The sequence below is a fragment of the Mustela nigripes genome, chromosome X, assembly GCF_022355385.1.
Source record: "Mustela nigripes isolate SB6536 chromosome X, MUSNIG.SB6536, whole genome shotgun sequence".
Classification (NCBI taxonomy): Eukaryota; Metazoa; Chordata; class Mammalia; order Carnivora; family Mustelidae; genus Mustela; species Mustela nigripes.
The window spans coordinates 85,679,467-85,696,846 of NC_081575.1; the positions used below are offsets into that span (position 1 = coordinate 85,679,467).

Sequence of the window (17,380 nt, forward strand, 5' to 3'; positions counted from 1 at the left end):
CCCACATTGCAAGTTAGGCACCATCATCTACACTTTTCATTTGCTGCTACCAAAAAATCTTGACATAATTTAAGAAACAAAAAACACTGTTGTCCTAGCCTCTTTCAATGTTAATTGAATGGTATTGTGCCAGATTGTAAAAGAATGATAGAGGAGTGGCCTTTAAGGGTTTCTCAAATTGCACCTCTATGAGGAATATTGTTAATAATCCACAGCAATTGCTCTTAACAACATGAGAATATCTCATTTTTTGTTTGGCTACACTTAAACAGCCCCAGAGTTGAGTGCACCAAGACATACTGAATTTCAAACTAAATAAATCAAAATTACCATGTACATTCCACTACATGTCAAAACAGGAAAAGCCATAGTATTTGATGTGAAATGAAGATTAGAAGAGCAATAGAGAGAAAACTAGAAGCCTGCTTTCAGTTGGAATAAGAAAACAGGGTCAGTGATTTTCAATGCAGATGTACTTCTCTTGGAGAAAACATATAAAAAAAATCAATTTACAATGCAGATGAATTTGGCAGTAATTATGATACTGTCAAAAGATTCTTTAGTTTCCAGAGGACTTATTTCAGAGTCCATGGTGCTTGCTTGTCCTGGTCCCACTTTGAAGCATCTCACCGTCTCTCCTTCCTCTGACACTTAACCAGCTGTTTCTACCACCTTCCACTCACTGTCTGGCAACACACTGGTCCAACAGTATGGCGGGCTGGGATGTCCATGACGGAAAGGCAGGGTTTTCTGTTCTGCATGGGCAGCTCAGGACCACAGTGTATAAGAGAAAATCTGAGGGACTGTAGAACATGAGCATATATGTCTGACTTCTGATTAGTAAATTGTCATCACAGTTGCTGCTTGGTTTAATTTAGGCTGAACCAGATTTTCTTATAAGCCTTAGAGCATAGAGCTTCAATTCTTGAGCCCTTGTTTATGTTGAAGCTAATTTTTTTTAAGTTGGTAGGAAAGTTCTTGCTTAGACTTTACCGATTCAATGTGTACGGAAATACCCTGAGATTCAGAGCTTTAAACTGAAGTTTTTATTCATGGTTACTTGAGTGGGTAACTTTAATGGAATTATATCTTGTAAAACTGCTTAGCATTTCATGTGTCAGAATTCTGCCTGGTTACTTCAATACCCTCTAGCAGTTTGGCATTATTTTTTGACTCTTATGATTTTAATTACAAAAACTAAGAGAAAATCATGGCAGCGTCCCTTAAAGGATTAACCAAGTAATACTGTGATGATCCATATAAAATATTATTGCCAGGAACATAGTACAGTGCTGAGTAAAGGCAAAGATGATTGCCATTTTGAGTTTTTAAGATCAGCATTAGTAATCACAGAACACCAGATCAGTACAATGAAAGCTCCTTTTATTTTTTTTAAGATTTTATTTATTTATTTGACAGAGAGAGATCACAAGTAGGCAGAGAGGCAGGCAGAGAGAGAAGGGAAGCAGGCTCCCCACCGAGCAGAGAGCCTGATGTGGGGCTCGATCCCAGGACCCTGGGGTCATGACCTGAGCCGAAGGCAGGGGCTTTAACCCACTGAGCCACCCAGGCACCCATGAAAGCTCCTTTTAAAATGAATTTTCATTTCCCTTAAATGAAGGGGCAGGAAGCACCAAGATAAGACTTTGCTCTCAGGTCATATTTCAGGTTCGCTCTGAAGGTTTATGTGAGGAAAGGCTATGTGTGATGGAAGTTGGATCTTTGTTTTTGTGGCTGTTGCTAGCAAAAATAGAATATGCAGAAGACCGTGTGATGGGTCCTCACTAGGTTAAATACAGAATTCCTAAGTGACCCAGCAGTTTTACTCCCCAAAATTGAAAACAGGCATCCAAACTAAAACTTGTACATGAATGTTCACAACAGCACTATTCACAAGAGCCCAAGGGTGGAAACAATGCAAACGTCCTTCGATGCATAAGAGATACCCCAAATGTGGCACATTCATACAATGATATATTACTCAGCCCCCAAAAGGAATGAAGTACTGATACAGCCTGGATGAGAGCACGAAAACATTGTGCCAAGCAGAAAAAGCCAGACACAAAAGACCTTATTTCCATGATTCCTTTTCTAGGAAATATCCAGAACCACCAATCTGCAGAGATGGTAAACAGATTAGTGGTTGCCAGGTGGGGAGAGGGCAGGGAAGAAGGAAGAAAGGAAAGTAATGAAAATGTTTTGTAAGAGACCGATGTGGCGGTTGCCCAGCGTTGTGAATGTGTTAAACACAGCCAGCGGTACGTTGTATGTTCCAGCTGTTTTTACTACAGTCCAAAATAAGGTGGGGTGAGAAGATCCCTTGTTTTTGGTGAAGCCCATTCAGGTTTGACTTCTAAAGAAGGGGGCACATGGCAAAGGCAGGGCAGAGTAATGGCAGCCACTTGAGCTCTGAGGACAAGTCTTCCACTTCCTGGTTGCGATCCCCAGTCCTGGGACCCTGCCTCATGTGGGGACAGCAAGCACAACTGCCACACCAACATCCACTCCAGGGCCCCTGGCGTCCTGTGTGACCAAGGGCCATTTTAAGTCTGGGGCAGCTTGTTTGAAACCTTCACATTAAAGACATTGGAAGCAGGGGGATACTGAGCTGTTTAAAACCCAAGCCTGCAGAGATCCAGCAGATAGAAACTTGAGCTGCAGTGAGGCCAGGACAATTTAAGCTTATCCACTGAAAAGGGAAAATAAACTTTTATGACCTTGGGATGCTAGAATAAGTTTAGTGAAAGGTAGGTGGGAAGTTTCTAATTAATGCTACACACGTTCTTGTCCCTTGTCCTTGCAAGTGTACCACTTGTCCTTCTTCACACTGGTTCTACCCTCAAAAGAAAAAATCTCTCAAAGGGTTTTTTTTTTTTTAATGATGACCATGAAAATAATATTTCTTTATTACAGAAGTTCAGAAAGAACAGAAACTCTCATATATACACGTGTGTCTATGTAAAGAAATCTCAGAGATCAGGGATAATATAGATATTTGGCATGTATCCTTTGTCTTTTTTTTTAAGTTTGTATTTAAATTCCAGTTAGTTGGGTACCTGGGTGGCTCAGTGGGTTAAGCATCTGCCTTTGGCTCAGATTGTGATCCCAGGGTCCTGGGATCGAGTCCCACATTGGGCTCCCTGCTTAATGGGGGGTTTCCCTCTCCCTCTCCCTCTGCCCCTCTCGTCTGCTCTCCCTCTCTCGCTTGCTCTTGCTCTCAAATAAATAAATAAAATCTTTTAAAAAAATTCCGGTTAACATACAGTGTCATATTAGTTTCAGGTGGACAATAGCAATCCAGTCCTTCCTTACATCACCTGGTGCTTATCACAAGTGCCCTCCTTAATTCCCCTCCCCTGTTTCACCTATGAATATAGGGGTACTAGCACCTTCAGTTTCAGTGGGAATCCTGAAACTGAATTTATCAATATAGCATGGGCACCTCTCATGCCAGTAAATACCAATCAATAACATACTTTTCATGGTTGCATAGCGTTCCATTTTATGCACGTTTCATGACTGATTACTCCATGACCAGTGTTCTAAATGAGCCTGGGGCTTTCATTGAAGTGGTTCCTCTGTGGTTGCTTAGTCCTTTCTCATGGCTGGTGACTCAGGGTTTCTGAAATTATTTTCTGTTACCTGATTATGCTGATCAATGATAGCTCTCAAAGCAGAGGTCATAGGCAATGAAAGGACTAGAGGTCTGTAAACAATCAGCTCAAAACCCACAACCTTTAGGCAACTTGCCCTGATGGAGCTTCACTCCATCCACTCATTCTGTCTTCTGTGTTCCGACAGAAGAGGGGCAGGAGAGTATGCGAGGGCTTGGAGCCAGACTGCAGGGGTTCTCTTTCTGGCTTTCAGGAGGTTGGGCATACTCAGTGCTTCTGTGTTCTCATCTATAAAACGGGAATGATAATAATAGTCCCTATCCGGGCACCTGGGTGGCTCAGTTGGTTGAGCGTCTGCCTTTAGCTCTGGTCCTGATCCCAGGATCCTGGGATTAAGCCATGCATCAGGCTTCCTGCTTAGCCGAAAGCCTACTTCTCCCACAGCTGTTGACCCTGCTTGCACACTCGTACTCTCTCCCTCTATCAAATAAATAAAATCTTAAAAAAAAAATGGTCCTTATCCTGCAGGCCAGATGAGATGATCTGTGCCAGAAGTCCCTGGCAGCACAACAACTGGCACCCAGTTAGTACTCCCTGAAAGGCTAGGGTTATTATTATTACTCAATTCATTCAACCGGGGCTCCTGGTTTCTGGCATTGGGAGCTCATCTGTGTGTGCCGGGGATGCCTATAATAGGTTAGAGACTCTGAAAAGCTCAGAAACCCAAGTGACTATACAGCGTTTCCTACACAGTGAGCCCCCAGCTAATATTGCTGTTTGATGGTCTGATCCAAACCAACCTGATGTAATTGTGGGATCCTCTTGTTTGAATTTGGTTGGTCTTGATTTCCCATTTAAAAAAATAAATAAACAAAAAGATAACAAAACAAAAAACCCCCAGAAACCCTAAGAAGCGGATATAGGTGAAATGCAATTTCTTCAGATATGTCAACATCATAGCCGTGGGCTTTCCTACATGCTAAGGAAATTCTTGACTAGGAGAGCTCAGAGATCTTCGATGATAGTGATAATGACAAGAAATACATAAAAGCACTAAAAGCCATTATTCCAAAAGACAAGTCTATAGCCAAAGAGCAAATAAAATCTTGTCTTCAGGGGCACCTGGGTGGCCCAGTGGGTTGAGCCTCTGCCTTCAGCTCGGGGCATGATCTCAGGGTCCTGGGATCAAGCCCCGCATCTGGCTCTCTGCTCAGCAGGGAGCCTGCTTCCCTCTCTCCCTCTGCCTGCCTCTCTGCCTACTTGTGATCTTTCTCTCTGTCAAATGAATAAATAAAATCTTTTTTAAAAAAAAATCTTGTCTTCGGTCACTTAGCTGGGATTCTTGGGAACTGAATCACTCTCAGTAAGTAGAGTTTCTCGATGGTGGAAGCTTATTCAGGTAACCACTAGAACAGTTGCTATTTTAACTATTTTGATGTCCTTCTTTCTTACTCGTGCTGCATGGTTTATCGCTTTGATATAGAGACTGTATTGAAAACAGTCCCACGAATTTGTTAGGTTTTGAGTCCTCGTTGCTAATGTGTCATTGCTGTTATAATTACTATTATTATTATTGCTCTGCCACATAATTTTAATACCATTTGCCTTTAAAAGACTCAGACAATGATTCCTCTACACAACTCTTCACTTTTTAGTCTCTTCTCTCACTTTTTCCTCACTGGCAGGGTGTGTCAGTCTTAGTTTTTAACTGCAGAAATGTTTCTGATTGCATTCTCGAACTTGAAAAGACTTTCCAAACGTGCTGATTTATAAATTTTATACCATGGGAAGCCAGAAACCCCAAGTCTGTTACTATTCTGTGTAAAGTAAGATTAATAGGCATCGAATGAAATCATGTATCTGGTGACAGGTTTTTTTGACCATTCAAGGACTTTGAAAGACTTACTGTCTGGTTACAGGCTCTTCTCAACTAGAAGTTTGACTCTGGGCAAGATGTCATTTTATTTAGAAACTATAGTGCTTATGGTTTTCCCTTGTAGCCCTGGTATATTCCTACTACTCCTAAATGAAGTAGCAATTAAATTAAAGGAAAATAGTCACCTGTCCTCTATGCAGTTGATAAAAGTTTTACAAAATGGAATTTGGATTTTTTTCTTAAAAGATTTTATTTATGCATTTGAGGGAGAGATAGAGAGAGGGCATAAGCAGGAGGAAAGGCAGAGGGAGAAGAAGCAGACTTCATGCTGAGCCGGGAACCTGACGTGGGGCTCAGTCCCAGGACCTGAAGCAATGACCTGAGCTGAAGACAGACACTTAACCAATGAGCCACCCAAGTGCTCTGGAATTTAGATATTTTTAACAGAAAGAGAATGAAGTGTTCTTAGATGTAATTTCATGAGCATTTTCTCATTTTCTTTACAGAGACATAATAATGAGTCTGACTGTTGGGAAACTCACAGACCATGAAGTTATAACCCTTGCCCGTCACTACCAGGGGCCTGAGGACACGAAGCCTGATGTGAATGTCCTAATTGCACGGGCCCATGAACAGCTCAAGAAAAACGCTTTTGAGAATTTTGAAAGACTCAATGCTATTTGTGTCTACCAAGACCGAGAAAAGTAAGCTTTCATTTTATCAATTTCAGTAAATCATGTAAGGTTCTGCAGACCTGAGTAATGAAGGAATTTATATTTTATCCAGTAGGGCAAAAAGAACACTGGGATGTCCCACTATACTCCACTATAGACCAAATGTACTTTATTTTTTTTAAACAAACTTTATTTTTATCGCAAAGAATATTAAAAAGTTGTACACTCAAGGTTGATATTTAATAACGTCAGTATTGTTACTGCTTCAACAATGAAGCAAAGGGCTTACGTGGACCTGGCTTTTTTTTTTTAAGAGAAAAACTGTGGTGATGAATTCAGTGAGTACTGGCACAGTTTGGTGTCCCTGTGTTGATTGATGATAAGCACCAGCAGTTTTACCCACCGGTGTTTTTGCACCATTAGTACAAACGTCCACCCAGTGGAAAATGTCTAAGTATTATTACAAAACTAGTCTTTTTGATTTTTTTTGCTTAAATGTCAACTTTATTCACATTGGTATCAATAAAACGTGGTTATCACAAAAATCCCAGCAACATTCTTACAGAAATTGGCAAAATGATTAAAAATTTTCTTTTTTTTTAGTCTGGGTTGTATACAACACTTTTTTTTTTCCCAAATGTACTTTAAATCATTTTGGGAAAGTATTTGGGTACTGATATTTCATCATGATGGTGAGTTTTGTTTGTTGATAGAATAGGGAAGGCCCTTGTATCTTCAAAAAGATAAGATGGCCCTTTCCATTTCCTTTTAATTGGTTTTTAAAGGCTTTCAACTGAAACATAGTAAATCCAGATGTTAGAAGGTTTAATCCTGAAATATCTTTTCTTACATTAGTTTGTGATCACCGGGATTTATAAATGTGTCTTTTCTAATACAGAGAACAGGGAATTTACAAGTAAACTTTATTTAGAAATTCTTTGAAATTATTTCTTCTTGATAATACGGAAGCTCAGCATAATCAATTTCTAGTACATTTGCCATGTTTCTATTACTCTTTACTAAATCATTTTTATAAACTGGAGCCCCATTTTAATAAGTTTTGGTGTTCATCTTACCCACAGACCTGATACTCTGGGGCGGCGGGGGGGTGGATATTCACCAGGAGTTAGAAAACCTTACTCTTAACTCTAGCCTCTAGTTTTCCTACTATGAACCGCTGATGTTTCTTTGCCCCATGACCCCTCCCATCACCCCCAGACCCGAAGTTTGTACCCAAGTGGCCAGCTTGCCTCCCCTAAATATCTTTAAAGACCTGTAGTTTATCTTAATGTTGAACACAATTTTTTTGCCTAATCCATAACACATAGTTGTTGAGTTTTTATAAAGGTGGTATTTTTCCTTGAATCTTTTAAAACTTTCTGGAGCCTCCCTAGGCTATATTGCCTGAGCTTTGCATGACCTTCCACTCTGGTGGTACCGCTTGCCCAGCGTGAGAAGTGTGACCCCCCTTCACTAAAAGAACACCTCCTGGGAATGATGGGGCTCCTTGATCAGACAGCTCTGAAGTTCTTCCAGATCTGACAGGCTTCAGTTCTAGACACAAACATTCTCCCATCATTTTGTAAACTCAGTGTGCATAAAGCAGCTCGCTTTCTTTCTTATTGGTTCTGATTTTGCCTGGTGCCTGGGAACACTGGCTGAATGAGAACATTGGACAAGCATTTCTGTGCCCCTGGCAGGCTGGGGAAAATGACTTGAGCTGCTCTGGAGAAACCATCTAACAAAACTGAGGTGAATGTTAAGGCCCCAGCTGGGGCCTCAAGGTTACAAGGTTTGGGTCCAAGGAAAAGACTAGAAAAATACCCTCAAGTCATACAATACTTGCGTTGGAGGCTCTAGATGCCTGTCAAATTAAGAGATGTTTTCAAATATCAGAACCAGTTTTGACTAGTGGTCAAGAAGGCAGATCAATTACTTAGAGCAACACTCGTGGCTGTACCCTTAAAGTGCCGTACTATCACCAACCAAGAGTCTGAATCTTGATGGAAAGGCCTTTGGAAGGACAGAATCTGGTCACTTCTGAAATGGAAAAAGTCAGTGAAAATCAATATGACTCTTTTTCCTTACTGTGAGTTCCAGTACCAATTTTCGTACTCATTTTCATGTGCAGACTTTAAGGACACATCTGTATTTTCTTTCCTATAGCATGTAATTGTGACTCAAGAGACACAAAATATAAAAGACCTGTTTACTTTGTTTTAATGCAGAAAAAAAGTATTACCCAGCAAATACATCAGAAGGCTGTGCAAGTCCTCCAGGTTACCTTTGACCGATGATCTTCTGGCATCCATACTGTCTCGGTAAGCAAGAGCTCCGACCCTCAGGGGGTTTGTCCTGCATATTTTTGTTTGGGGGAACTATTCCTGGTTGTACATTGACCTTTAAATATCCTTGATTTACCCTTGACTGCTTTGATTATATTATTGATAACACATCTCCATTTAAGTGTTACAAAAGGAAAAGCTGGGCATGATTTTGAATGTTAGCCTACTATGAATTGCTATTTTTATCTTTTTAATGTTAAGATATGCGCACACACACACATATATGTATACACAGGTTCCTGGGACAAAATGAAGATGTCTAACTTCATTGGTTATGAGGGTATTAGATCTAAAATTCAGGGCCGGTTTTTCAAAGCGGTAGTTCCTGCTGGCTAAAGACATGCAGGAAGAGGGCCTAGTGTTATGATTCAGGGCTCTGTCCTACTAGAACACCAGATGTAAAGTGTGAACGTTATGATGTTGCAAAAGGAAAGCACAGTGATCTTCTTTCTAAAGCACTGGGCCCTCCTGTTGAACGTTTACTTTCGACTTCAGGCACCACCCTCATAGTTATGCAGACTCTGGTCATCATTTTTCATTTCTATGACATTATCCCCAACCCCGCCTCTGACTCACTTATCTTGGTAAGTTTGACATTTTGGACTATGTTCTAGGCATTGTTGTCATTGACAGAAGACCTCATCTCAATTGCTTTGTGAGAACTACTTTATGAGTTACAACTTATATTCTCTTGCCTCACCTGAAGAGGCTGAGGTTTAGAGAGATGAGGTGTTTTGCCCAAAGTCGCCCAGTCTTCTAAGAGCTGTGACTTAATCCCTGAACCTTTTAAATACTCATCCCCTGCTTCTAACCATTTTGAATTACTGTTTGCAAATAGCCAATGGGGAGGAATGTCTTGACAATTCTACCTCCTTCCTATTCCTTGTCATTCCCACTGTCTTCCCACTTTCTTCTCCATTCCCACTATCTTCACTCTGGTTCAGACCCACAGTTCTTCTTGACTATTCAGGGCCTCCATGTTGGTCTTTCTTCCACCGGTCTCTAATTATTTAAATCCATCTTTACATATAGCAGGTTAATACCGTCTAAGAACAAAAATGTCATAGTGCTGCTCTTCTATTCACAAACTTTCTGTAAATCTCTTTGCTCCTTAAAGGAAGACTGAAATCATCAGTTCTGAACTCCTTCACCCCCTTCTCCATTGGGAGGCTGAGGGTTGTCAGTTGGAGCAATTGTTCTTAAGCAGGAGCTGGAGTGGGGTGTCCTCATCTGAGACAAAAGGAACAGATAAAACTAAATCCTATGCAGGAGCACTAGGGTCAGAAGCATCAGAAGCAGACTCAGGAGGGCCAATCCAATTGGAAGTATGCACTGAATTGACGCGGAGTTATTTTCTGGACTGTCAGCTCAATTTGGTTTTATCTGCTGGCATCAGTGTGACAGATAATTAGGTCATCCTGGTGTAAAGGACTTCAGATGAAATAGGCAGGCCTAGGAGTCTCGTTTCTTCAGTTATCACGTTCCCAAAGCCACATGGGCTGTTTATTTATTTAACAAGTGTGAGCAGGGAGAGAAGCAAAGGGAGGGAGAGAGAGAATCTTAAGCAGGCTCCATGCCCAGTGCAGAGCCTGATGCACGGCTTGATCTCACAACCCTGAGATCATGTCCTGAGTTGAAATCAAGTTGGATGCTTAATGGACTGAGTCATCCAGGTGGTCCTCCACATGAGCTATTTAACATTTTTTTAAATGATTCATTTATTTGAGAGCAAGAGTGAGAGAATGCGCACAAGCAAGAGGGGCAGAGGGAGAGGAAAAGAAAATCTCAAGGGGGCTCCCTGCTGAACAGAGCCCAGTGCAGGCTTGATCCCGTGACCCTGAGACCATGACCTGAGCTGAAACCAAGAGTCAGACACTTAATCGACTGTGCCATCCAGGCACCCCTTTTGCAAGATTTTTGACCTGCCCAACCCTCAGATTCCTTACCTCTGAAATGATATAATACCTCCTTCCTGGAAGTTCTGAGGGTGACTTAAGATAACGTCTATAAAGTACCCAGTGCAGCACCTGGTACTAGGTGATGATTGGGGCCTAGGAGAGAAGTTGAAGTCAGGGACCACAGACCACACACCCTGACTTAGAAATGACCTGGAAGAAACTTGTGTCCTTCTACACAGAGGAAGCCTTGTTTTCAAACATTTGGATCTGAAGGCGTTTCGCACATTAAGCTGTCTCCAGTCAGGAAGCTGTGGATATTTATTAGATTATCTCTTATGGCCCCAGGGATGTGTTGTCCTGGAAAGTCCAGTGATGTGGGAGCCTGGCCTCTGGAGGACCTAGATGTTTCCTCTCTAACACCGAGGCCACCAAGTCCTCATCCTCTCCTTTTCTCAGCAGACTGTTACGTCTTCGCCTTTTCGATTTGACATGAAAGGCAGAAAGGCTGTTCCACGATTCGCTTCGGAGACATCCCAGGCTCAGCGCGCGTCCGCCTCCAAGCCCCATGTAGCTTTGTGGAGGTCATCCCCCTGAGTTGCTATGCAGGCTCTGTTCAGTCTAACTCTGCCTCTAATTGTGCAGTGACCCTGCTCCTCACTGAGGGGAAGCTTCAGACTAGTCAGATTAGAAAATGTCTCATTCCCAGTCCCTTCTCCCTCCAATATGCCCCGCCACGATTTGGGTCACATGCTTGGTGTTTTGCATCATCTCCGCAGATTCCTTTCAAAGACGGCCCTAATTCCTCATGGACCCATCAGCCTGCAGCTCACATTTATATTCTGCATTCTTATTGTTCCCCACAGACTCCGCAGGGCTTTCCAGAGCCTTGACCAGACTCTCCTTCTGCACAGCCCTCCTGTGGCACGCTGAGCCAGAGCCCCTCTGACGTCTGCCATCTCCTGTGGGAGGCAGGCCTGGAGTTTATTGTTTTGGTTCAGTGCACGCTCTGCCCAGGGGCAGTGTTACCTGCCACGGGATGCAGCTGGGCAGCTGTTGAGCAGCTGGATAGCCCTGCTGTGTGAACAGAAATCAGGGGATGGAAAACAGTGTGGCCAAAGAGTTGGCCGATTTCTTCCACACAGTGATTGTCATGTATGTATTTTGCCTAGCGCTGCGTCTCACTAGGAAGAGTTCCCTCTACTGCCTTTCCATTTTTCTTGGGATTCCACTAGGTTTTTTCCTTACTAGCACAACTCAAGCTAAGAGCAGGACTTCAAAATCTTTACACCTCTGGCTACCTCAGCCCCCCACCAGTTTGTGCTGTGGGAGCTGGTCTGAACTCTCTGTACTTACCAGTCAGATTCCTTTCACTGCTGCACAGGGCATCCGACTTAAATGTTCTAAGTGGTAGTAGTAATGGGGGACTGACACTCCATATTGACATAGTGCCAAGGGCCCTAGGATATTTTGTAACCCCTTGGAAGGGAATGTTCTAGTTGAGGCTAGACACGATTCCCCAGTTTGTAAGTGCCGACCCTGAGGTATAAAGAGGCTCTGTCACTGAGGGACCTTGCAGAGGACTAAGATGAGTCTCTAACAGGATGAGAACTCCCTACATTGTCCCTGTCTGAGCTCCTGGGAATCAGGGCTGTGTCTCATTCACCTTTGTAGCCCCAGACACTTGTCCTGTGCTAGTGCACTGGGGAGTGAGGGTCAGGGAGGGGAGAAAAACACAGGCTTGATATGCACCAGACCAGCCTCTGAGCTCTGCAGCTCTACTGCCTCCCACCCATGTGATCCTTGTAAATGGACTCAACACCTCTGAGCCCTCATTTTGGACTATTAATGTTTCCTAAGTATTAATAAGCAAGAAATCCTGGTTCTCAAACCATTAGGAAGTGGAGAGTATTCTGAGGTCATTCCATTCTGTGTTCTGTGTGGGACTGGGGAGTAAAGAGGTAGCCTCCTTTCCTAACTGGCCTTGTGAATCGGCACTTGGAACAACTGGAAATTCAAGTGCAGCTCTTTCCCCAGCAGCTCTGCCCCAAGCTGGCCTTTCACAGCTGGCTCTGGGCTCCATGGAATGCCTTCGAACTGACCTCTCGAGAGAGTGGGTGCCGCATCCAGAAATATCAGTTAAAATGGAAAAAGTTAACGGGGCTAATGGGGCTCTCAGATCATCTCGTTATACTCTCCCCAGCCTCAGCCCCTGCACCCCCGTCCCCCCCAGAGGCATGGTTTGGACTCTGGTGATTTCACCCAACAGTACCTGGCAGTGGGGCCGAGGGACAAGGGTCAGGCAGTGTGGCTGCCACTGTGGCAGTGTTTGGTGCCCCGGGAAGTCCACAGAGAGAAGCCCCACCTCCCAGATGCATCCTACGTTTTCCAATATAAGGTGATACATGGTTTTTAAGAAATTTTTTAAAAAATTCCAAATCCACATGGATCAACAGAGTGTCAACCTTGAGCACACTCCATACTTGGCTGCTGTGACATGCCTCGCCGAGAAGGTGTGTGTTGGAATGAGAACAGGAATTTAGAGGCCCGGCTGTCCGGACATGACTGGAGCTCCTCACTGATAACTTGAGCCATGCCACCTGGCCAGCTCTGGGTTTGTATGACCAACTGATGCAGTGGCCTGGAGCTTGACTTTTTTTCTGAACTGTCCATTCTTTAAGAATCTCACCAGGTGCTCTCCTGGGGATAAAAATATATGTTTATAAAAAATAAAAAATTAAAAAAAAAAAAAGAATCTCACCAGGTGTTCCAGCGTGTGCCCCTGGGTTTGCTGGGTAATGCATGGAAACCAAACACAACGGCATGAGTCAGAAGTGTGTCTTTGCCGGGACGCCTGGGTGGCTCAGTCAGTTGAGCATCTGACTCGTGATTTTGGCTCAGGTCCTGATCTCAGGATTGGGAGATGGAGACCCAGGTCAGGCTTCGTGCTGGACGTGGAGTCTGCTTAAAATTCTCTCTCCCTCCCCCTCTGCTCCTGGCCCCTCCGGCCTCTCTCAAAAACAAACAAACAAACAAATGTGTCTCTCCTGCCTGCCCTCCCTTCTAGTCCCGGTCATGCATCCCAGCCCATTCCCCTATGTTACAAGATGGCCTTCGCAGCAGAGGGGGAAGACACGTTACTCTTCAGCCACATACAGCTGCCACCACATGGTTTATACCTCCACAGATGCTGGAAATAAAGCAGAGCAGCTTTATTCCCTGTGGCAAGGAGTTAAATGGCTTCTGTAGTTTGGGGCCATTCATCATTTTTGGGAGGGGGAGCACAAGCACCCGTGTTTCTAGCAAGGCATTGAGAAGCGTGCTTGGGGGTCATGATTCTCGAAGGAGGAACCAGAGAAATTCCCTTCCCTCCCTCTTTCTCCACAAACACGTCCCTTAGTTTGTGTCGGGAAGGAAATGGTGGCTTGCCCCAGTATCAAAGGGAAAGAAGAATTTATGGAGGTTTTAGGAAAGCACTTTAGCACTGTGAGCTGGGACTTTAAAGTAAGGAGGCTGACTTTTTAACAAGCAGAGAAACACTTTAAAGCCAGAATTAGTGCTGCCCTTTAGGGCAGTCGCCCTGGAAGACTGTGCACTGATTTCAACAATGTCGCCATAGACAGTTCTTCTTTGGAATTGCTTTCATGGCCTTTTCAAGAGAATGACTTCGAGAGTGGCAAATCTTCATCCTTTGACCATGGATCAGAGTCTTAGCAAGAGCCAAATGTCATTTGGAGAGGAGCAAAGTAGGAGATTCAGGGGGAGAACCAGGAGGCTAATATTTTTGATCAGGAGCACAGCATGACCCCGAAGCAAGGAGATATATTTTCTATACAATTCAGAGGCCTTTCCAAAATATTTTGAAAGGTTGGGTAGGATTTGGCTAACGATGACCTGTAGCCATGAGGCAGGTAGGACGCCATGACAGGTGGCTGTGGGAGATGGTATCCAGTGGTACATGTAAACACTGACCTACCCATTCCTAAGCCCCTACAGCCAAGCCCTCTGCCTCTCTGAACTGCCACCCCCAGGTTCCTCTGCCTCCAGCTTGGACTGTTTTTAGAACTAGAACTCTCCTTTGTATCCTCTCTCTCTCTCTCTCTCTCTACCTCATCAAACAATACCATATAGTAGATTTCGTGTATGTTATATAGCAGAGGAGGGCGTGACAAACCTCACCCCATCAGCAGTCTGGGGGAGGAAGCGGTGTACAGAACTTTGGAGCAGGGAGGAAGACTGCAGACTAATTCTTCACCAGCAAGCCCCAACTAGTGGCACGTCTTCCTTTCCAAGTCTGACTTGTACAACTGTACCACCTTGAAAAGCACGTCTCAAGGTCTCTCATCTGCTTTTTCTGCTTTGTAAATTTGTATTGATAGCCAACTGATACACACTCATAGTTAAAAAAAAAAAAAAGAAAAAGAAACAAAACTCAATTCTGAAAAGTTTATTCCAGCAAGAGTAGTTTCCAGCCATATCCTTCCCCACCTCCCAGACCCGTTCACAAGAAGCAGCCTCTCTCATCCCTTGTAGCTATCTCTATAGACATTTAAATAGCAGGCATGTACTACTATTCCTGTTTCTCATTTTTGGATTCTAATACTAACTTCCTGTTACTGTGCTTGAGAATTTAACATACTATTCGTTCCCATTATTGTTCCTTCTAGATGCCCTTAGGATCTTCTCTTTGTTCCTGGTGTTCTGGAATTTTGCCAATGTTGTCTTGTGTGTCTGGGCTTGTGGGCACTTAACACTTTACAGACCCTTCTGGTCTGGAGACTCTGTCCTGTGGTTCTAGGAAACTTTCTGTTGATTTGTAGTAATTTTCTCCCCTCCATTTGCATTTTCCTCTCAGTGAGGACTCCTGTCATTAAGATTTTAGATATCCCAGATTTGGATCTCTTTTAGACTCCCCAATTTTCTATTTGCCATTATGATAGACTTACTAAGGGATTTCCTCAACATGATATTCTACCTCTTCTACTGGGTCTATTTACTACTGTCAGATTTGTTTTATTCCAAGAACACATGTTAATTTGAATGATCCTTTTTGGTAGTCTTCTGTTCTTTTTTCATGGATATACTTTATCACTCTTATCTCACCTCTTTCCTTCTGCAACCTGAATTGTATTTGTTTTTCTGATTCCTTTTTTTTCTGTTGCCGTTTTGGCTTCTGTCTTTAATGTTGGAAGCTTTTGCAGGGTGGATCTTATGGATTCATGGGTTTCACTGCACAAGTCCATCTCGTAGCCCTTATTTTCATGCAGTATCCCCAGAAGCTGGAATCTGGAGATTTTTCTAGGCCCATTCGGAGGATCAAGAGAAGAATTCTATCTTCTCCTGCTGGAATAGGAGGGAGGGTAGAATGAGGGAAAGCAGATTCATTGAAGTGTGGCTGTTGGTGTTCTTAAAATGGGAAAGGGGAAGAAAAGTGGCTGAGAGGCTCAAGTTCAATGTGTAATGCTCTCCTCTGCCCTCCATTATGCTTCAGCCCCACCCCTGACTAAAGCTCTTTTAGTTGAATTTCTGTAGAAGAGGACAGTATAGAGAAGGGTACTCGGGGCTCCAGCTGCCATTGCTTTATTCAGGCTTTGAAAAACAGCCCTTGTTTTCAGTCCCACACCATGACCCTGCCTCTGTTGGAACCTGCAATCTGCATTCTCCGCATCTCGGGATCTTTGTGGGCTACACTGGCTAATCTCTAAGTGGCCCCTGCCTCTGAACATTTAGAGTTTAGCTTCCCTTCCTCAGTTCTGCCAAGTCACTTATAAGCCCTGTGTTGGCTTTCCATTGTGCAAGAGATTCTGAAGATTCTTGTCCAATGTTGTCTTTTTTCCAGCTACCATTGTCATTGTAGGCTATTACTTATTTTTATTCCTTCATTATCGTCTTGGTGAGATTTTGGTGGGAAAGGGAGATAAATATATTTGTGATCAATCCATCATGATTAACTGCAACTCTGTCCACTTCCCAAGAGTGAAGAATTCTTCCAAGAAGCATTGGCTACTTTTATCCCTTTTAATTGAAAGATTCTTTGTTCTTTTCTCCTTTGCTCCTTTTGCTGGGATTTCCATATCCACTGAGATCCTCTAAGACAAAACTGAAAAGAAAAACTTGGTGAATTACACCACATCAGCTCAACTCTTCCTTGAAGCCTCACTCTGGGCCTTTGGAAAGATCAAATCTTTCAAATATTTTTCCTCAGAAAAAAAATTTTTTCTTAAGATTTTATTTGAGAGAGAGAAAGAGGGTGAGAGAGTTAAAGAACAAGCCAGAGGGAGAGTGGAGAGAGAATCTGAAGCAGACTCTCACTGAGCACAGAGCCTGGCAAGGGGCTTGATCCTTCAACCACAAGATCATTACCTGAACCGGAACCAAGAGTGAGCCACTTAACTGACTGAGCCATCCAGGTGCCCCTTTCCTCAGAGAAATTTTATACTTCATTTCTAAGCTGTGTACTCTTCCGTTTACAGCATTTGATCCTTCCCGAATATCATTTGAGTCAGGAATATCCTTTCCAAATAGTCTTCAAATGGGTAAATGTTTTGATGTGTTTGAGTCTAACATATCACGAGTTGGGCAGGGGAGAAGGCCAGGGGCCCAGGGGTAACAGGTAGGCATCTTATAAACCTAATTGGTAACAAGGTATGATAATAGGAGTTCCAGTGGTGATTCCAGAAATTTTTCTGTAAGTTTCACTTGCCATCGTCCAGGGAAAATGCTGATTTAGGCAGGGGGACTCTGTTAGGCAAGAGGAACTTCAGGAAGGCCTTTCTGAAAAAGCAACGTTTGAGTGGAGACTTTCCAGGCAAAAGGACTAGGGGGTGCAAATGCCTCGCACTTCTGGGAGCAATCTTGGCATGCTCAGAGAACAGCAAGAAGGCTAGTACACCTGGAATGTTGCAAACGGAGAGTTTTCAGATGAGTCTGGAGGAGTCAGTAGTGACCAGGTTCCTTAGGGTTTTTTCAATCCTGG

The 17,380-nt window shown here is 43.3% G+C and overlaps 1 protein-coding gene across 3 annotated transcripts in view; it reads left to right on the top strand.

The window, feature by feature from the left end:
• Positions 1–17,380, top strand: part of EFHC2 (EF-hand domain containing 2) — a 194,239-nt gene that overhangs the window by 158,556 nt on the left and 18,303 nt on the right. For all 3 annotated transcript variants that reach the window (XM_059386230.1, XM_059386229.1, XM_059386231.1), the window contains 2 exons: positions 5,997–6,194; positions 8,393–8,485. In XM_059386230.1, coding sequence (XP_059242213.1) covers positions 5,997–6,194; positions 8,393–8,485 — 291 coding nt within the window. The remainder of the gene's footprint in view (positions 1–5,996; positions 6,195–8,392; positions 8,486–17,380) is intronic.